Source organism: Antrostomus carolinensis, unplaced genomic scaffold, assembly GCF_000700745.2.
Source record: "Antrostomus carolinensis isolate BGI_N321 unplaced genomic scaffold, ASM70074v2 scaffold76, whole genome shotgun sequence".
NCBI classification, from domain to species: domain Eukaryota; kingdom Metazoa; phylum Chordata; class Aves; order Caprimulgiformes; family Caprimulgidae; genus Antrostomus; species Antrostomus carolinensis.
Window position 1 is genome coordinate 21,317 of NW_010323670.1, and position 22,285 is coordinate 43,601.

The window sequence follows — 22,285 nt, forward strand, 5'->3', positions numbered from 1 at the left end:
GGGTAGCATGACTGCATGGATGCATATTTTAAAACAGACAAGAAACAGACAGAGAGGATCTTTTTATGGTGATAGACACTCACACCAGAATGTGAGACTAGCTAAAGCAATGTTAATGTTTGCAGTCAACAGAAGTTGCCTTGAAATTATTGCAGTACAAAGCTGTGTGGGAAGAGCTGTGGCTTCCTAGACATAGAGCACAGCCGCGCTGAGGCTCTGTGGATGCTCCCGCTGTCTCTCTGTGCTGCAGTGGTGGCAGCAGCAGCCACTGATAAGGACGAGCCACCGGGTCCAGACTCAGGCTTCCCTCTTGTACCACCTGCCCTTAGCTGGATCCAATATACAATTACTGACAGACATACTACAGCACAATGTAAAACTGAGAAGCATACCTCACTATTGCCAGCTAGTGGGTGGTGTAACTGGACTGAGGTTCAAAAGCCAACGTGTCCCTTTTAGAGAGAATAAGCTACATTTTGCCAGTGAGCAATAACAAGATTTTGCTGGTTTATGCTTCACTCTGTGTGTAAGATTGACTCACCTCTGCACATGATGGGGTTTATAGAGGCAGAAAAAGAAGAAACCAGAAATAAAAAAAGGGAGAGACTGCTACATAATTATATTAAGCCTGTAGATATTTCACAAAGTAAGCAATAATTACATCAACATGGGCACAATCTAAATGATAAAAGTCCAAACCTTTTATGATTTTCTGTGCACCCATTTTTTAACACTTTTAATGTAAAATTCTAAGTAAAAATCTGATTTCCAATATTTTAGTATGTATGTATAAATGCACAGGCCAGTACATACTCCCAGTCTCATTTACATCTAGACTATGCTCATAAAACATCTTATTCAAAGAAACAAAAAGCCCTCCTCTCACTTTAATGGTCAAGAGAGTACCAAGGTTAACAAAGTACTTGCTTTCAGGTGTGGTAAATACACAGCTGAAGAGAAGTAAGCTTATGCACACAAAATAGTAAAAGACATTCAGAATACTCTTGATAAAAACAATTAATAATCTAATTGTGTGTTGAAAATATGCTGTGGACAGAAGGAAGAAACTATTACTGGAAAGCAGGTTTAATTAAGGTAGATATTGCGAACAAACCCTAAGTTGTTCTCCTGCAGTTTATTTGATATATTTGATTACTTTGATAGATTCTTGTTTCAGTAGCTCATTCCATATGCAACTAACCCAAGTTAAAAGCAATATCATTAGTTGTCTTGTGAGAGCTTCACTCCTTCTCCTGCAATACGCTGTGCTAAACAATAAAACACATAACTATTCTGCAGGAACATCTGGTCACTTAGAAGCTAAAAAAAATGTGGTTATCTTGCACTTTCTTAGTGATGTTACTGCTTTTTTAAAAGAAGGTGCCTGATTCATCTGGGGACTTCACAGGTCTTAATCTGGCAACCATGAAAAACTATCTAAAAGGATTACTAAAATAAATCCAAAGCCTTAGATGTCAATGTATATGAACCAGTTAAGTTGCACCTCTATATACCATGTCTAGATTTCACCCTGTGTATTTAAACTTTGCAGTAAGTGCTTGTGTGGTCTGGTACTGGACAGGAGTGGTGTTAACTGTCTTTGAAATACCTCTGGTTGACTGAGGGATTGTAAATATATATTTCAAAAGTGTCATTGATAAACTAGAATTTTTTTAAAGCTTGATGTTATGGTAATAGACTTACTAAGATCTAGCTTGAGTAGCACAGATTCACATATTAAGTACTCATAAAAAGCACAACAAAAGTCCTGGTGAATAAAGCAGTGAAAATCTGTGAAAAGTTACTTACTTGGATTGCACATCTGCAGCTTTTAACAGCCTCACTCTATTCTGTCTATTTTAAATTATAAAAAGGTGACTTCATATTATAAACCAACAGGAAAATTTCACTTCCATCTACATATAAGCATTTTAGCAGGGCCTTTAGTGATAGGACAAGGGGAAATGGTTTTAAACTTAAAAAGGGCAGATTTAGACTAGATATGAGGAAGAAATTTTTTACAATGAGGGTGGTGAAACACTGGAACAGGTTGCCCAGAGAGGTGGTAGAAGCCCCATCCCTGGAAACATTCAAGGTCAGGCTGGACGGGGCTCTAAGCAACCTAATCCAGTTGCAGATGTCCCTGCTCATTGCAGGGGAGTTGGACTAGATGACCTTTAACGGTCCCTTCCAACCCAAACCATTCTATGTTTCTATGATTTCCTATAATCTCCTTCCTTCCAATTACTAAAACAACCTTCCCAACCAAAAGTTAACACTTAAACCCTGAAAAGAGTAATAGAAAAGCAAAAATACCAAGACTTTGCAAGACTATTATTTTCACTCTCTCCAAAGGAAGGCAATTCTTCCTATTTTATCATATTCCAGGCTACTAATTAAACAGGTCAGACAAAATTCACTGGTAGTTTCAAGGCAAAATCTCTGAAGGATGCTAATATTTGAATATGGAAAATATACCCTTCTCAGAGTGGCTATATTAAATTCCTTTTTGTAGGAAATTGTCTGCTCTTTTCTGCACATTGAGAAGTCTGAGAATATTTTACAAAAGGTTTATAACGAAATTGCCTCCAAATCCCAAACGACATCAGCGATACATATTGCACTGAGTAGTTAAATAATTACATTACAGATCTAATGGCTAGATTATCTTAATCAACTTGCAAGGAAAAGAAATGGGAGTGCTTACTGGGGAAATTGCTGAGGAGCCTGGGTGATTTAGAAGCCTGTCCATCAATGGAACTCAACTTAACTTGATTCTGCAGTGGTGTTCACTCTTTACTGAACTCTTTCCATATTATTACAATATCATGGTTAATACTTCCCATGGATCCTAAGGGGACTATGTATCCTTCACAGTTACTTTTTCTCACCAGGTTCCTTCATCCTTTGCTATTCCATTTCACCTTTTCAGGCAGTGTTATGGTCAATAAGAGAGTCAAATTTTGGACAGGGGCCTTAGTTGGACAATAGATTTGGCTTCAAGTCAAAGAGTTTAACTTTAAATGTATACTCCATTCTTTATTAAGTGAATTACATCTACACATAGATGCCTTGCTGAAATGAAGCCTGAATGGCTATAGTTGTGAAGCTTTCACTTTGAGTAAGAAGACAGGTTGCAATGTCTCTTGAGATTCCCTGTAATGGAACTACTACTTCTGAAAACATGCATTTTATGCAATGGTTTATCTAAAAAAAAGGAAGAAAGAAAATGGAGAAAAATACTTTCATAAATCTGAAGTCTAAGCTTTGCTAGGAAGAAGCTAAAGTCACCTGAGATGGGAACATTAAACTGACAAAACAGTGTGATTGTATATACCTTGTTTTCCTGGAAATGCAGGTAAAACACTTTAAACACAATTCCACAGGGTTTTTGAGGAAAGCAGAATTAATAAGAAATTAAACTGGTAGGGACCAGACTGTGGCCTCTAATTGTCCTACAAACATTAAACAGAATGATGGTGTATTTTCTCATTTCCGAGTGACTCCTTTGTTAATAATGTCTTTGAGTGATGAGAAAAACATGAGAGAAACTAGCAAAGGAGTTCCAGCATCTTCCTATTTCCACATACAGAGAGAGACAGCTAGTCATGAGGTACTTATAAACTGGAGTGTTATGTTAATCACTGCCACTACTGACTAATCAGGATCAAAATGTAAGCCATTTACTCTAAGAAAAAAATACATAATGGCTTGGGATATTTAAAGTGCCTATGTCAGGAAAACTACTAAAGTAAAAAATGTATTATCTGACTAATATACATATTTGTGGAAAATTCAACTTTGCTGAGGATATTAAAAGAGCCAAAGGTTAATGAAAGGCAACTAAGTGATCACTGTCTCACACTGATTCTTCTTTTAAATAAGGTGACCTTTTTCTGGATTATTTTAGAGTCTTCTTTTTAACATTCCATTTTTCCTTCTTTTTTGCAAATTCTGTTCTAATGTAACTGAAATTAATGTTTTCATTTATTTTGATAAATAGTCTGAATAGCTGTTTTGCTAATAAGTATCGCTAGCCATGATGCTGATAATCACTAGGTTTCGGAAATTCCAGTTTGGGACACAATAGGATCATCTCTTATGGGATATTATTATTCCTGCTATCATATTTTGCTTTGTTTCAAAGTATGTCTACTGGTTTCTACATTGGCATCTTTTTATATCAAAATGTTGTCTCTGCTGTCATCTAGGGAAACTGAAAATCAGTACAAAATAGCAAAAATAGCTCTTTTTGAAAACAACTGCTTTTCATCAGGCAAATCCTAAGTATTTTTAAAAAGGCTTTTGAAAGAATCAAGGCTGAAAAATAAATTTTATGGAAAAAAAGAAAAAGCTGTTTAGCCTGCTGGTCATTGCATCAACATCCTTAAATTAGTTTTTTTTTCATTTATGTTTTAAACAGTACCCAAACGGAGCAAGTATGAACCTGCAGACTTTTCAGGATTTCTTTCTCTCTGGAACATAATGCAGAGCTCAGGCCTATTTCTAAATTTTAACTTTTTGAAATGTGGATTAAATGAAAGAGTGAATTTTGTAAATAATTTACAAAAGTTAAAGCTATCCAGAACTCCTTATTTTAATAGAGAAATGTAAATAAATGTCTAATGATAAAAGGGAGACTAATTTAACATGTGATTTTTGTCTCTTGTAATGTATTCTTTTACTGTAATACTTACCACATAGTAGAGCAGTCAAAATTCACTAGGAGCCATTTATGAGGATTAAAGTTAAATGAATCTGCAAACTGAGAATAGATAAATAAAAACCAGAATTATGAAAGAGAAAAGGATCCATATCCTAATGACACAACTTTGTCAAACTGTCTGAGTACATCTTAACTGCAAATGAATTCCTGAATTGGGGCTTTATAGACAATGTTCATGCTGATGTCACTTTACTTAAAAACTATTGTAGTTAAATCTTTGTTTATTTTGGGGATGGAATTCAGGTTAGGTGTGCAGCTAGGCTATTGGTATAACCAACGTTTTGAGCACTTGCTAACAATTATACTTTTTAGACATATGTTACGAAAAAATATGTATCTTAGTGTAAACTAAAAAAAATCTGGAACAACCACTGTGGTTCATATTCCAATTTCCAATAACAATACACTAAGCTTTCTATTTCCAAGAATATTAAGCATATACACACAAAATTCAGGCATAGAGACAATGCATTTAGTTCAGGATCTGCATATCACATTCATTCATAAAATTACAACTGACCAGGAAATTACTTTTTTTTTTTTTAACTGCCTGGGTATTTTCTTTTAGTAGAAGTCATTTTTTCATCTAAGTCAAAAGAAAAGCCAGCACAGAATAAGCATTTTCAATACATGTTTCTATAAATCATGTAACAGGCCCATTTTACTTGACACATGTTTAGGCGTGGCATCAGTGGAAACACAAGCAGGTAAGATGGACATCATGCGGGAAAGGCTTCGTCCATGTTTTGTGTGTTAACAAAGGCAGAAACCATCAGCCTTAAAAAAAGGGAGATGGGGACCTGGCAGCACCAGGGTCTGACTACTCCATGTAGCACTTTTCTGTTCTTATTTGCTTCTCATAACCTTCCCTGTCACTCGTAAACAATTAACAATTGCTCTCATAAGAGGAGATTGTCTGTCTGTCTGTCTCTCTATACATTTATCTAGCTAGCTCCCTGTACTATGTAAGGTAAGAAACCTCTTCATGGTTGTTAAATATTTACTCTTCTGACAAATGCTGGCTCAGACAAGGTATGCTGTTTCATTTCCTTCAGGAACCAATAACAATAATTTTAAAAATATTTCCCCACAGGAAATTACAAGCAGCTTCATTTGCTGATAAAAAGAGACAGAAAGGAATACTTCATTTGTTAGGGGGGTTTCCCTCCTCTTCTTCATTAGTCACTACCTATCAGTGCTGTGTTTAAACTTCTGGCTTGACCAAACAGTAATATTTTCTCCACTGACATGGAAGACAAGGACTTATCTGACTGTCTGAGGGGAGCAGCAGGAAATTGAAGTATTCTTATCTAATCAACTGAATGCCAAGTAGCTCAGCAAGGCGGGGGGAAAGGAACAGGAGTGTTGTTGGAGGAATATTTCATTTAGCTCTCTTGGTTATTAAACCCTGTCTGCTTGAGATACAGCTACTGGCTGCATCCTATATAACTTTCAGGATGTATGCAAAAAATCAGACATAATGAGCTCATTAATTTGTTGATTTTTTTTTTTCCTTTTTTTCATAATGCAGAATTAGGGTGTTATAAACATGCCCGTTTGGATATTTGGCAAAAAGTTCCTCTTTTCTATTCTGTAAGGCACTGTTGATTCACTACTACTTGCTATTCTGAATGACAAACTTTTATGTACTGTGGTAACCTGCATACTACCAGAATAAACCAGTAAAAAAATATATAAACATAATTAATGGAATAGAATATACAGGGATTTGAAGTGCAGCGCACTCAGAGATTCTAGAAGAGTCATTAATGTTGGATGCATAAGAAACACACAAATTCTATGGAAGAGCAAGGTTTTAGCAAGCTGCTAGAGAAGCAGCACTTCATTCACCTCCACTCCGTTTAAAAGATGCCTGAATTCAGGGCAGATGAATGCACTCCCAGCATAGGCTGCATCAATATGCATCCAGATATTTTCCTTATTACCTAAAAAAAAAGAAAAAGTAATTGAAAGGGAAATAAATTAAACAGCAGATTAACAAACCCTATCAACTTGCATTAAATCCAGTACCTGAGATATTTTTCTTTGGTGTTATTGTTTTTGCAATTTAAAATTAACTTAAGAGATTAAATGTTTCTACTATCTGGGTTGCCATTAATATATCAAGACATCTACAGAGCATATTCTTTTTCCTCTCCACTTCTACTGGAACAGAGTTCTTACATGTCTAGGTTGATCTTGCCAAGCAACATAAAATATTAAATTATTTTGATTTAGGAACCATTATAAAATACACTTTAAAAAGATGTATCTAGAGATGTAGTTATCTTTTCTAACTCATGAATCACAAACAAATGTTTCTAAACAGTATTTTTTACATATTAATATATGTGCATGCACATGCTTTTGAACTATGTGCAGCAAACTATTTATTTCAAGGACTGAGACACTTATGCAAGAGCAAGCATTGAAAGGTTAAGGAAGTGCTAGTAGTTTTGATTAGTTACTGGTTTCTGCAGAAATATTTTAGCATATGAGCCTCCCATATATTCTCAGTAATTTAGTATTCACACTCTGCTATGGATCACCTGTATTAATCCACACAGTAACAATGAGTTAATGACTGAAGCCCACATAACATCTTTACAGTGGTCACCAAATGATCTGATGGGTATTTCCACATACAGAAGTTTATCCATTAAGATCTGCAATTGGGCACCAAGTTCATGCTGGAATTTGCATTCTTGTGAACTACATTTTCTTTTTGCATAAATGTCTGGAAAAAGCTAATAAAATATTACTCATAACATGTACAACTTTGGTTTATTTGAAAATGTGTTCAAAGTTCAACTGATTATTTTTAAATATTTTTGTTTTGATACACTGCCTTTATTTCATAGGACTACTGCTTATGTATATTAAGAAGAAAATTCCTCTGCACACAGAAAAGCTAGCATGAGGCTTATTATTTGAGTAGTGCATAATCCTTCTGCTGGTGTCTGCTGCACAAGCAGAAAATCATTGAGAGCAACTGGTGAAACACACATGGTTAGCTGCTATACCTAAAAGCATTGGTGTCACTATTTTATTAGGTCAGGTCTATAGCAATAACCTGAACAGCAAAATAATCTCTAGCTGCTAAGCAGACTACTAGAAACCTTTCTAAAAAAGGAGGATTGGGAGAAATTGAGTCTCTAGAGCTTGTGCTGACGGTCAGGAAACCTCACAGGGCAAGTCACCACCACACAAACTCCAAATATTTTAGGCCCCACCTGAATAAATTAACAGAACATTGAATCTAGCCATGTTCCTATGAGGCTGCTTCCAATTGCTTATAGCTATAAACCTCCTGTTCTAAATGTACACTTAGATATGGTGCCTTCTGTTGCATTGTCACCTGCCAGCAAGCGTGTGCTTTTGACCCAGCCTTTGCTGCAGATCAAAGCTTGACGTAACACAGAAATACTCATGCAGTCCATGACTCCATCACTGTATTAAACACCCTGGCACTCGTCCTGTTTTCTTACAAGAGGAAGGAAATTGGAGAAGAGATAGGAAGGATTAAGGAGCATACATGTGGATTTTTGGTGTCTATTTCCCTGCTTTTTATAGTCATTAGAACAGACGAAAACAAAACACTTAGTGCAGAGGAGAATTTGCATTCCTAATTTTTACCACTGCTTGAGATGTGCTTGCAGGTAGAAGGACTTGCATTGAGGCAATGGCCTCTGTACCCTTTAATGGTTTGCTGCTTGACCTAATATTAGAAAGAAAATTCTAACTAAAGGTCTCATCTATAAGTAGCCTTATTGAATTTGGTCACTGACACTGCATAATGACCTGGAAATGACTCAGCATGGCTTAAACTGGTGTCTGCAATTTTAGAAAGTAGCAGCAAAGACTTACAAATAGGACCCAGTTCTAACAGTTTGTCAAAGGAGCAGCAAGGGGTGGTTCCAAGTGTGGCACAGACCTGCAGAGCCAGGAAAAAACCAAAACAAAACAAAAGCAAAAAAAATGAAGTGCTATTGCAAAGAAAATTAACAAATGAAAAAAACTGTCTGCAAAGGCAACAATAAACAGAGAGAATAGATGATATAGGCCAAAATAAATTTATTTTAGCCAACACCTATCATTTAGTTGAACTTTTGAGAATCTTATTTTTAATTTTCTTCAAAGGTCCCATAAGCATCCATTGAGACAGTTGCATAAATCCGGCTGTTAATATAAAATTGACTGGTAAGTAATGTAATGTAGTCACAGTATTATATCAAAGCTATATTTTATATGTTTTCTATGTGTTCCACATGCTTACCATGTGGCCCAATACTAACCTCACATATGCAATTATCATCAAAATGATTTGCAGTTTATTGTATATAAGCAAGCTCTGAACTTGAGCAAATTAAGGTGCTGGAGTTCCTATTGACTGAATGGATCATAAAATGTTACTGCCTGAATTAAAGAGCCACAGCTCTGTAACAGAGACTTGTAACTGATTTGAGCTCAATGGATCTGCAGCCTGGGACCTGTTCACTACCAGCTTACGTTCACTATTAGGTTTGCAAGATTTTTTTTCCCAGAGAAACCTTTTCTCACAAATTTATCCTAAAATACTGGAACCATTCTTCCTTCATTGTGTTAATGCCTCATTTAATGCATCCTGCTGTATGACCAGTAGGCCAAAAGCAGAGGCAACATAAATGCTGAAGTTTCACAGTAGAAAGAGTGAAAATGAGCTATGGTGATTTACTGGGAATATGCAGGTAGGATTGTAACTGAAACAAACAACTACTAAGTGCATGTAAACTGCCATTATTTTATTCTTCATTGCTACACTTATGTTTTAAACACCTTGTCTGATTTTTGCATGCACTAATAAAGGTTAGGTCTGGTTTTTGCATGATACTGTTTTGTTATATAATAAAGGACACAGTTTAAATAGGTAAATAAAGTATGCTGGTTTTGACTCTTGAAGTACAAAAGAACTAGATCATTTATCCAAGGTCGCACACAAATTATAGTACAGCCAGAAGATTACTATAAATACGTGAAACCCAGAATTCTGTATTTTTATTTTTGTACTTCTGGTTACTTTTTCTGCCAAGTACACTGTCAATGCACTATCTTTTGTTTTCACTGTTTTTCCCCTATATATCTGCGACTAGACACATTTTTTTCTCTGTGTGTATGTGTGCACATCCCTTAGTGAATTCATGACAAGACCCGTAGGAAGAAAAATGAACACCTAGATGATACTTGTCCATCCACTAGATCTTTCGAGAAACAAACATATTGTCATAGCAAAACATAGATACAATTATAACATTAAAGCTCCATACAGTGCATATTTGTCTCGCAGCTCCATAATGAATAGGTATGCAGGGCCTTTGGGTTCACTGCTCTCCCTGATAGCAGAAGTGATACAATCAAGAAATGTTTCCACTGGTTCCTTCTCTGCATTGGACTTCTCTGGCTGATCCAACATGCCAAGTAATACCTTCTATTTCTTAAGCATCTGCTTTGTTTGTCCAGTACAGTAGGTCTTCTGCTGTACTAGAGGATGTCCTCATTGAAGACCAGCATGCATTGTTACCATTGCTGCCTTAGGTGTGGAGCTGCTGCAGAATGGGCACATGTTGCCATTGCCCAGCTGAGAGGTGCAGCCGGGGGCTTGAGTGTGTGGGATGGGGAGGACTTTTGGCCTGTTCTGTTACAGTCATTGTGATGTGAGTAAGCACTTCTGTAGCAAAGGATTTTGCTCACATTTATGTTACATCACGTGGCCTTATCTGCTTCCAGCTTTTAGTCTCTCTCTCCAGCACAACAAGCTTTCTACTTCCAAGAAAAACAATTTTACATTGTTATGCCAGTAGCAAAATTTTTGCCAAAATCCTATAATCTGTTTTAGCCTAATATCACATTTCACTCGGCAAGTGTGTGCTCTTTTGTATTCTTCTAGCTTGGACATTCACATTCTGTCTCTCCTGCATTTCACTGATATCTCTCGTTAATTCTAAGAGTTCCCATTACTCAAAAGTTAAATGATGCCAGCTTTTTCAGAAGGGTTTTCTTCCTTCTTTTTTAAAAGGTAATACACATTTGCATTAAGTATTTCTGCTCTAATTAAACAGGCTGCTTGATAGCTGCCAATATTTTATGGTTTTATTTGTTCTCTTGAACACTCATCCTCATTCATAAGTTGTCACCGGCTTTCAAGCTAGAGAATTTATTGACTTTTTTTGCTTCTATCAGCTATTCAATATTGGAGACTTACAAATCATCTGCAGTCACATCCTGAAGCAGGTCCTGTACAAATCTCGGGACAAAGAGCTGGTTTTCCCTCTGGGGGTTCCCTAACTAGTCCTCCCAGTAATGTCTCATGAAGTTTTAACATGTAGGTATATTTTTGCTTTTCACATTTCCTATCAAGCTTTATTTTTTGTTCTTTTCATTCTATGAAATAAAGCAGTAACAGCACACTAGAAAGGCCTGACCTCTTGGAAAAAATAATGTGATTAGGAGACAAAGAGTTGGATAAATGTGATGGGATTTTAATTTACAAGTTCCAGAGAACTCATGCAAAGCGAGATGGTTGTTTTACTACTTATTAAACCAGATTTTTCAAAATTTCTGGGATATCCCACACTAACATAAACATCCAGTAAAAAAGGCAGGAGGTTATGTATTCAAAAACCCAGAATTTAAAATGATACATCCCAGGAATATTGAACTAATTCAATAATCTATTGAGAGAGAGGTAAAACCTCTCATTTAAGGACACTTTTTAACATTTCTAAATCTATGTTAAACCATAAACATCAGAGATATTTTAAATTGTTGTAGGAAGCTGAATTTTTCTGTTTAATGGAAAGTACTCAGATAGTACTCAGTTCATATAAATTTATGTACACTCTTACATGAAGTCATATCCTGCCTTTGTATAGGGCAGACCTGATTAAATGTAGTCATATAAAATCCTGAAAGTATTTTATCCCTGACAGTGCACATGTTCCCCCAACTTCACAATTACAGTAATATCAATAACTACAATCATGTTTCACTGTACCAATAAAAAATATTGGCTATGAGAAAAGTTATTAAAATAAGAAAGGGACAATTCAATGTTTTTTCCATATCAAGCTAATAAGAACTTGAGTTTGAAACAAACAAAATTCTGAAAATTTGAAACACTTTGAATATATAGTTAATAAAATTTTGCTGCTAACACATTTTTTCCCTCAAAATAATCTAATCTTTATCTATACTGGCCCTTCCTATGTTCCTGAGACACAGGAGAAGAACAAAATAATTATAGTGCCTTGGGGTTACATTTATGATTTCTCTGGAAGTTTAATCATCCTTTGAGGGAGGTTGCTTCAAAAAGATTGCAGGATATTTTTTAAAAAGGAACAAGTTTGATCTCTCTTTTTACTAAGAGGGCATGTACGTATGGAGTGAAAATGTATTTATCGCATTACTGTCTACCTAAGATGTTCCCACAATCAGGAAAAACCTGCATTTCATCTTTGACCAAATTATAGATCTACAAATTGGGTCACAAGAAATGGAGGATACCATGATGAAAATTCCAATTTTTCTACAGACATAAAGAATAGGGGTTAACCCATTGGATTGGAAAGTAGCCAAATAAAGAGTGCACTACATATATTTTATGATAGTATGGTAGGGATTTTCTGACAAGATTAGAGTGAAATTGTCTTGCCTAGCTCAGCAGTAAAACAATAGTGGAGATTTCACAACAGCAAGTTACACATTATTGTTATTAGTGTTGTACTGCAGTTGAAGTATCCTCCTTCTAATCAGGAGTATGTTTCTTCAATGAGAGATTATATGAGTTCAAACATACGCTTAGTTGTTTAAATAATAGCTTATTCTGTAAAGTGTACCTTAATTTCTAAACTAATTTTGTTGTCCTCTCTGCAGGTGTCTAAGCCTCAAAGCTACTTGTTTTAATTCTCAGAAACAACTTAAAGTGACAGCATCTGCTTTTATCGGGACTCTCATTACCCCGCCTCAGTACTACACAACGAATCTAACTCAATTTGTAACCTGAATAACCCTGGCAAAATCACATTTGTGCACAGGGCTGGGGACAGGCTGCATCCCAGAAATGGGACTGATGGCTCAGTATAGCCTGCAGGCCTTATCCTTTTCAGGTTGTGCACTTCAAATTTGACTCAGCCCTGGTTGTGAATACAAAGCAGTTAAATTGCTTGCATCAGTCATCTCATGTATTACTTTCCTGAAATCAAGAGCTATGTCAGGGAACATGCATGAATCTTTATGATGCCTGAGAGCTATGACTCTCAATCTTTTCAACTGGAAGACCTCCTACAGCTTCTGAAAAAGATGCAGACACATTTTGCACAGTTTCATCACAAAGCTTTTCATTTGCAATTAACTAAAATGAGGCAGAACTTTCAATGTTCTCTTATTATTTTTATTTTCTCCTATTCAGTTGTTTGCCAGCCCACACTCATAAGAATGTCTGTGGCCTGAAGAAAACTGCAACAGTTTACTAAACCACCATTCAGTATTTTATGAAACAGCAATCACTCACAAACTGTGGGTTAAGAAACATTGCCTTGGACATCTGTACATGTCTCAAGAATTCTTCTTCCAAATGAGAATCTGTGGTCAGGATCTAAGTGTTAACTTCTACTGAAAAGATGGCTCCTCTGTCAGTCTAATTCTGATTTATTGTTTCCCAAGCTAGTCTGGACACAAACAGCCTGCTTCTTAATATCCTGCAGATCATCATTCAGAAGAGTCATTTCAGCCAGAATCAGAGATCTCATGCTGAGCCTTTGTTCAGCAGCAAGGCGATCATGTTCTAGCAGCTTTATACTGGATGAGGCTGTTGAAGTATATTGTGCTATATATATGCCAGCTGCAATACATCAGTGTTAATTTATGAAAGACAGCATAAAGTTCACAGGACACTTAGACACATTCAAGTGAGCTAGGCTTGAATGCAGCGGATGCTACATCTGAATTTAGCAGTGCTTAACTTAGTGGTCTCCATATCTCAGCATCCTGGTCAACATTCATCCAATGTAGAAGCCTGTCTCAAACTGGGATCATAGCGCTCAACTGAGGAAGGCATTTATGCATGTACTTAACCACTGGTTAGTGTTCATAACTAGCCAAACGGACACGACTTCAGCACATGCTTTAAAGCTCCCTCTTAACTAGTGGCCAGATGAAGGGCTGCTTATCAGCCACACTTGGAAATTGCTCCTCAGTAAATTGTGGCAAATTTAGTGCCTCAACACCTGACATGGTTAAGTGCTTTGTTTGCACAGTCTGCTTGCTTTACTATATGAAAATATCTCTGTTTCAATTTCTGCAAAAGTATTTTGAAAGAGACAAATTAACACAAGTCTGAACTTAGAAATAAAAAAAGGAAACAAAAGTAGAGGTCTGGGTACACTAATTGGCAATAGCCTTCACTGAACAAAATGATACACACATTACTAGTGCTAAAACATATTGATGGTGGATAGGAATTCAAAGACTCTTTTTAAAGACAATGTCCCTCCCAAAAAAAGGCTGATTGCCAAATCTTATGTACATGAAAAGCAAACCTATAATTACCAGAGTGCTGTAATGAGAGAATCTGTTTCACATCAAGCAAAAGTGCCCCTGATTCTCCACCTACATCTATAAACAAAGTGCTTCTATCAAGTTCTGTTTAATGATTCCTCATTTATTCATTAATTATTAGAGGAGAATCATGCCTATAAGGCATTGTAATTTGCTTGTATTTTCTTTATAATCACCTACAAAACTTTTTTTTTTTTTTTTGCTTATAAGGGAAATGGCATCAGCTTGGGTGCAACTCAGATCTCTTCATTAGGAATGGTATCTCTGCTGTCTCTTCAGGCAGAATTTCTTCTGTTAAACTTTTTGCTTTGATGCTGAATCACTCCCCTTAGTGAAGGATCAGTGAATACAGGGAGAGAAGGAATAAAGTGGCGTAAGGTGTTTCCTTGGCAATGTGCATATCTTTGTCGCCAGAACAAAATAAAATAGTACCAAATTACTCAAGAACAAAAGAAATGGGAAGGCTTTTGAAATCTGCAAGCCAGAAAAGGGAGCACTAATACAGTGCATGGGCTGCTGCTCAGCATGACAGAGAATTAACACACCTTTTGAAATGAGAGGCCGACCATAAGGATAATGAGATCTAGTTTAATCTAAGCTGACATGTTTTATGTATACAAATAAATGGAAGAGACCTGACACAGGCCATATTAACTCAAACTGAGCCTCTACTCTCTTTGAAAGCCTGTTTTGCACAGCTAAGCAAACAGAGGAAGAAAAACAACAGTTAAATCACCCTTTGTAAAGGTGTAACTAAATGCATAAACCAGAATTTTTTGTTTCTTCTTGCTACACATAGAAAAATTAATAAGGAAAGAATATTTATGAGGGGCAAGTTGCTTTTATTTTTTTTTGTTAATGGACAAAAGATGAGGAAAAAACACATTAAATTTGTAATTAGTGCACGGAGATGTGATATAGTGCTGTACTTGTAATTGTTTAAAATTAACAGTAAAATAAACAAGTAGAATCTTATATAAGATATTATGAGCTGGTACCATATAACAGAGAATTAAAACATGCCTTACAGCACATCTCCATTTCAATAGGTACAGCCCACAGAAGAAAGTTCATTTGGGCAGCCTTATAGATGCTTTGTTTCTCAGTCATAGTCTTATTCTATCGGAAGACAATTGATGGGGTGTGCTTGGTCATCCCAAGGACTCGCTAGTTCTATGCAGACTAGAAATTAGCAGCATTCTGCACATACAAAAACCACTTTTGACCCTAGTCATCCTCATACTACATAAAAACAGACACTAAAGGTTAATAACAAGAAGAGTAAAAAGATTTCATTTTCAAAAGAGCATGGTGAAATTTAAGCTTCTTTGTCCTATTTGGCACTTATCCATGACTATAAGCAAGCTTAATTTGCTAATTCTTCTGAAAAACAGTTAATAGAAATTTAAGTCACATTAGCCCTTTTCAAAATGTTACCACATGAAGGAAAAGAAAAAATCATCATCAGACATAACTTTTCTGAAAAAGTCATGACATGCTTTTGATTCTCTTAAAAAATCCCGTTTCTAAAATAGCTTTTTTTTTTTCTTTCATTTTTTTCTTCAGTCGAGGCCAGTAAAAATGTATTATTGGTAGCATATTATACTCCTTTATAGATCTATATAGATCATGGTCTACATTAAGTTTTGCAGAGGCATAATGCTTGGAAATGAGCAAAAAATATTGTTGATGATGTACAAAAACACAACAGAGGCTACTTACTCTATGAAAAAACAAACAGTAAAATCTTGCTTTAACTTGAAACAATAAGATGGTGTTCTGAACTGACAGAAAGAGTAGATCTGATGAACAAGCAAATATTCTTTTCAATCAGGCACTTATAGCAGAACCAAACTTTAGAATTGTATCGAATCTAACACTTCTGTGTCAAAAACTGGGGGATTTAGGAGCTTTAGCTACTGAAATGTAAACATTTGCTTTTGATGGACTGCTGTGGAAGCAGGAATCTCTGGAAGGGAAAGTGGACAGATAACAAGAAATGATGACACCTTAAAACTTCCACAGCCAGTTTCCCTATAGCTCTTCTATTAGGGATAAGTCATATACTCACAAATACTTGTCTGACAATGTCTGTTCTTGCTGATTTTTTGGTTTAAACTATGGAAGTTTATTTCTCTGCTAAAGTAGTGAGGACGATAAACTATTTTTTCCTGAAAATACTTAAATTTGAGATACCATAATTTAGTTTTTTGCCTTTAAACTTTTTTTATGTGTAAGTAAATTAGAACCTAAAAAGCGAAAGTATACCTTTGCAAAAAAGGCAGTTCAGAATTCAAGTGTTAGGAGATTATAACATTGTGGGATTACATGCAACTACAAAATTCACCTGCATTTATTCAACTGTCTGATATAACTTAAGTCCTTTTGAAACATCATTTTTTCCTGAGAAGTGCAACCAGCTGCTCAAATGAGTCGCTAGTGCTGCACAGAAAGCTGCGTGAACACTCACGGAAGCTCTCTCTAGCTAGGCTGCCTATCGATCCCTCTGTTAGGGAAGAGGTCATCTACCCATGTCAAAAACAGCTGATCAGAAGCACTAAATCCATTGATTAATTAAAATCCAGTACTCACAAAGAATGGGATAAGACCAGAAGCTTTGTCTTCATCCAAAACTTTCTTTAGGGCTGAACCACAAACACTAAATGTATCATCTGAAGGAACACTTTTAATCTTCACACCACCAATTAATGCAGCCCTTTCCACTGATGAATGAGCCTATAAAGAAATGGGCAGGTTTTAAGGCAGATAGCTTTTATTACTAAATATAAGAAGTTCATTTGAATTTGAAAACAAAAAATGATTTATTTCAAGTAAAGAGGTACTTGAGATTCTGAGACTGTTGCTGGTATGTAACATACCTCTCTTCCTTTCATATAGATACACAGACAGACAGATGGACACACATACATACATACACAAACACACCCCGAGTAATAGAAAACCCAAAGTATTCTTTAAACGATTGCCATGGCATCATTCAGACAAGAGTTCAATTAACCTTAGTGAAAGCTTTAATTAACATGTTCACCATTACATAGGATTGATTAAGAGCTTCAGGATTTGGCTCCAAATCAATCAAAAGACAGGCAAATAATCAGCTTGCTTGATAATGATTCAGTTGCTCACTAGTATATTTTTATGACGTACTGCTTTGCTGAACCCTAAAAAAATATACATCATGGAATGGTATAAACTGAGATATTTTCTTACCTTACTATTTTTTCTACATTACCTCCTGACAAAACTGTGGTTCAATCATTCATTTATTTTGATAGGCAATTGAGGATTGTTCCCAAGATGTTATTTTAGTCCCTTAAATACTATTTCTTAGAAGATAAAGTACATCCCAGTGAATAAAAACAAAGATATCACTAAGAAATTCTTATAAAAATGTGAAGTACAATACTATAACAACTCTATTAACAGGAAAAGGTATGTTTAGCCACAAAATACTCTCCTTTAGAGCATGACTAAACCCAAAAGAAGATATTTTACCTTCCACCTTCTACAATTTGATTAATCATCATTAATTTGAAAGAGAAAAATACCTCATCTTTTCATATCATGATGGTTCTCATTCATAATCTCTATCCTACCTTGGTTGGTTCTTGTGGGTGCCTACAAGAGCACTTAGTAATTCTATTCTAATTTAGCATATAATAATGGAAAAGATTAAACCAAAACACAGACTGCACAAGACTAGATGAAGATAAAAGTTTCTGCCTTTCAACTTCACATAATCCCTAGAATGATGTGTTTTAGAAGCAGACTGACTATTAACTTGTATCTCAGCAGTGCCTCTTGTTGAACTGTTTTGTCAAACTAATTAGGAACCAGCTCGAGAAAATACAGAAGTCTAGACTTGAAATATAACTAACTGCTTTTGAAGTGAAAAACAATGTGTGTACCATAGCAACACCATACTTCATTCAAGTGTATAAGGAAAGAGGTATTTTATAACTGAGTTATACAAGAACTGTAAACAAGCAAACCATAATAATAAACTGAGGTTGTTAGCCAGTCAGAACTTCAGAATTCCTTCCTCAAGTCTCCAAAATTGTAGTAAGGCTCTCTGATAATTACAGCCATTCACAACCTTAAGGTTAAAACTGCCAAGGTGCTTTTGCATTAAAACAAATCTTTAATGACCTGGTGCTCCACAGAATTCCTAGTCCTCAGCAAAGTATTTGGGAATCTCCTGCCATCCTTGAGGACAGCAAGGAACCAACCAGAACTCAGTGAAATGAGTGGGCAGCTGCTTAAGGTAGCCAAAGAAACATGGCAAAAAAAGGTTGATGAAGAGAATGGCCTGAGAAAATTTAAGAATATCAAAAAGCTACCCTGACTCCTGTCCCAAACTGTCAGGTGTTTACTGTCAGGGGTAGCTGGATGCTCCACTCAGCTCCAAGATCTCACATTCAGTGTTGCTTGCAAGAGGAGCCTCAGCCAGGATAGCCCAGACACTAAAACAGACAGGGATGCTCTTCTGTGTCTCCAAACCCCCATGTAGTTATTGGGGAAAGCTTTGTTGCCAGTCCTGTTCTGTTCTCATTAACACAAAGCAAAATTGTTTCAATGGGATAAAGATTTTCCCAAAATGCCAAGACACTGAAACGACCTCCAAAGATATACGGGATCAGAGTTCAGCTTTCTGCTCTGGGTCTCCTTCTCAGCCATCTTTCCACCTCCTTCCTAAATTCATTCTTATAGTGTTGTGCTCTGACAGCGCAAGGTTTTCTCTCCCACAGAATGGCTCAGGTTTACTTTCTGTCATGGATTATTGCCTATGAGTCACACAGATCCGTTCTTAATGCAGAAGGACCGGTGAGCTTTGCAACAATCTGCTTTGAAAGGTCAACAATATCTTACGGCAAATCCTTCTGTAAACATAAGATCCTCTGACCTTCAGTAGGCGGGAAGGCCTGTCAGTCCTCATTTCAGGTCAGACACTTACATGGGACAAAAAATAAAAACAAGTAAAAGGCTTTGTGCATCATCAGGTCAGAGTTTGAGCTCCAGGAATGGTGGTCTGCACAACACAAACCTTAGGGTCCCAGATAAAAAAAGGACAAATATCCTTTGTGTGTTCTGAAAACAGTTATCTTTCCTCATATTTTCCTGTCCTGACTCTCTTCACCCTACAAGTGTAGTCCCTCTTCCTCCCAGAAAATAGCAAGTGTACTTTTAACTTGCTCTCCAGTGCTTTTCAACATACACTTAATAGTAAATCAAGGTAAGTCTGAAACCTGGCCATTTTGTTCTGCATAATCAGATACTACTTTAAACAAAAAATCAAGTACTAAGGAAGTTTCTTCTATCTCATTGACATTTGGATAAGAAAATGTCACAGAGATTGATAGAAACAACATTGCTTGACCCTTCAGTAGGATTAGCGTCTCAGAAAGGTAGTAGCAGCAGAACTCACAAGACTAAAATTTGCTTTCCTTAACAGTAAAAGCCTCTCATGATCCTGGCCTGCTGAGAATTTAGCCTAACTCAGTCTGTTAAATACCACTCACAGTCAGAAATCAAGGATTATGTTTTCTGTTTTCTTAGAAGATTTCTTAACTGGATCAATACATTGAATCCTTAGGAGTTTTTTTTCTTTAAAAAAAAATAATTTCGGGCTTCTTCAAGTACTACGACCAATTTGCTTTATACCCACATGCACTAGGTTTGTCTGTGTATGTGCACCTGCACCCATGCATGCATACAGGGGGAGGATGTATGTGTGTTTGTTTGTACATGAGTATGTAGCAGGAAAATAATGTGTGCACACATGGACACACAAGCCTAGATGAGACAAAAGATGGTCTAGACTTTCTCAGCACAACTGAAATTAACACCTTACTCAAGAATCTTTACTTCAAATGAGCTCTTTTTGTAAAGAAGCAATACTTATGTAACACTGACCTCCAGATATTTACTCTTTCTATTATCATAGAACCATAGAATGGTTTGGGTTGGAAAGGACCTCAAAGATCATCTAGTTCCAGCCCTCCTTGCTGTGGACAGGGCTGCCAACCACCAGATCAGGCCTCCCAGGGCCCCATCCAACCTGGCCTTGAATGCCTCCAGGGATGGGGCATCCACAACTTCTCTGGACAACCTGTTCCAGTGCCTCACCACCTTCTGGGTGAAAAATTTCCTCCTAATATCTAACCTAAATCTCCCCTCTCTTAGTTTAAAACCATTCCCCCTTGTTCTATCTCTATCTGCCCATGGAAATATTCACTCTATCTCCTGTTTATAAGCTCTTTTTAAGTACTGGAAGGCTGCAATGAGGTCCCCCCTGAGCCTTCTCTTCTCCAAGCTAAACAAGCCCAGATCCCTCAACCTTTCTTCATAAGAGAGGAGCTCCAGCCCCAACCATCTTTGTGGTTCCCCTCTGGACCCGCTCAAACAGCTCTACATCTTTCTTGAGTTGGGGGCTCCAGGCCTGGATGCAATACTTGAGATGGGGACTCACAAGGGCAGAGTAGAGGGGGAAAATCATGTCCCTCGAACTGCTGGTCCCCCCTCTTTTGACGCAGCCCCAGGATACTGTTGGCCTTCCGGGCTGCAATTGCACACTGCTGGCTCATGTCAAGCTTCTCATCCACAAGGACTCCCAAGTCCTTCTCAGCGGGGCTGCTCTCAATGAGTTCTTCTCCCTGTCTGTGCACACACCTGAGACTGCCCTGACCCAAGTGCACAACCTTACACTTGGCCTCATTGAAACTCATTAGGTTATCATGGGCCCACTTTTCCAGCCTTTCAAGCTATTATGGTAGCACACATGAGATTCCAGCCCACTTATGATGTACAATAAGATTTTGCTTGTTTAAACCAAATAGTCACCAATCCAAAGAGTTTATACTTAATCCACCTGCCTATTGAGATGGGTGAAATTGTTAACTATAGACCCCAGGTTTCCATGTTTTTGAGAGGTACTCACCTGATCAGAAGCATAGGCCACCAGCCTGCCCATGATGTCTGCTTCTGTTAGCTCAGGCTTTTCTGATTGTACCCGTCTGATAGTTTTTGTTCTTGCAGCAAGCAGTGAAACCAGGGTGGCCTCGCTTGCACTTCCCTGTGGGACAAATTGAAGGAAGGTTCAAAAGGAACACATTCCAGAAGAAGAAAAGTAGACATTTTTTCTGTATGAATCTGCAAAATTGTTAACAGGAACTGCATATGAGAAACTGTGAAATCTCATGCTTTTTAAGAACATGTGTGACAGCAGAGGAGGATCTCTGTTTGATCTTGGTCTCCTCCTTCCTGATGCCTCTATCTGCTCTCTTTAATCTCTATGCTTCTTCAGTTTAGGCATCAGCCTTGCAATCAGTGATAGAAAGCTAGACTCATAGACTTAAACGCACATGAAAAGGCTCTTGACCCAGGCACCAATCATTTGTTAAGCAATAACAACAGCAGAGTAACTGTTGATTTCTGCTACTTTGGATTTCCACACATTGAACTTCCATCAGAATTTGACTGTCAACTCTCATTTCTGTTAAGCAACATGCATAATTAGAATGCTTATTTAATATTTAGATTTACCCTGGGCAAGTCAATTTTTGTGGCTAAAAGAGAAAAAACAATGAAAAAGCAAAAAAGCTATGATTCAATATAGCTAACTGCTTTTCAAAGTATTAGTTATGTATGTTTTCTTCATCAAAAACACATAGATGTAAGGAACAGTCACACACTATTTCTAAATTGCACTTTGACTTAGAAAACATGAGTTTGAATTGTGTTTTGGATACTCTGCGACAACAAAGAGGGGGATTCTTTGTATCAATTGATCTGTACATTTCACAAGAGAATACAAGTTCCCACAAATTATTTCTATGGTTTTCCTCTACAACAGGCAGATGAAACATGCTCTAAACTTCTCTTCTAAACTATAAGTAAGTTTGTAAACACACGTTCATAAATTTCAATGGTTTGGGTGTCCATATGCAA

General features: G+C 36.8%; 1 protein-coding gene across 1 annotated transcript in view; it reads right to left on the reverse strand.

Moving 5' to 3' along the window:
• The window catches only part of DDC (dopa decarboxylase), a gene marked incomplete at its 5' end in the record, with an annotated part of 39,115 nt that extends 17,212 nt beyond the window's left edge, over positions 1-21,903 (reverse strand). The window contains 6 exons of the mRNA XM_010170626.2: positions 4,698-4,765; positions 6,578-6,672; positions 8,594-8,660; positions 16,910-17,053; positions 21,276-21,410; positions 21,881-21,903. Of these exons, the coding sequence (XP_010168928.2) occupies positions 4,698-4,765; positions 6,578-6,672; positions 8,594-8,660; positions 16,910-17,053; positions 21,276-21,410; positions 21,881-21,903 (532 nt within the window). The remainder of the gene's footprint in view (positions 1-4,697; positions 4,766-6,577; positions 6,673-8,593; positions 8,661-16,909; positions 17,054-21,275; positions 21,411-21,880) is intronic.
• Between the last annotated feature and the right edge of the window lie 382 nt (positions 21,904-22,285).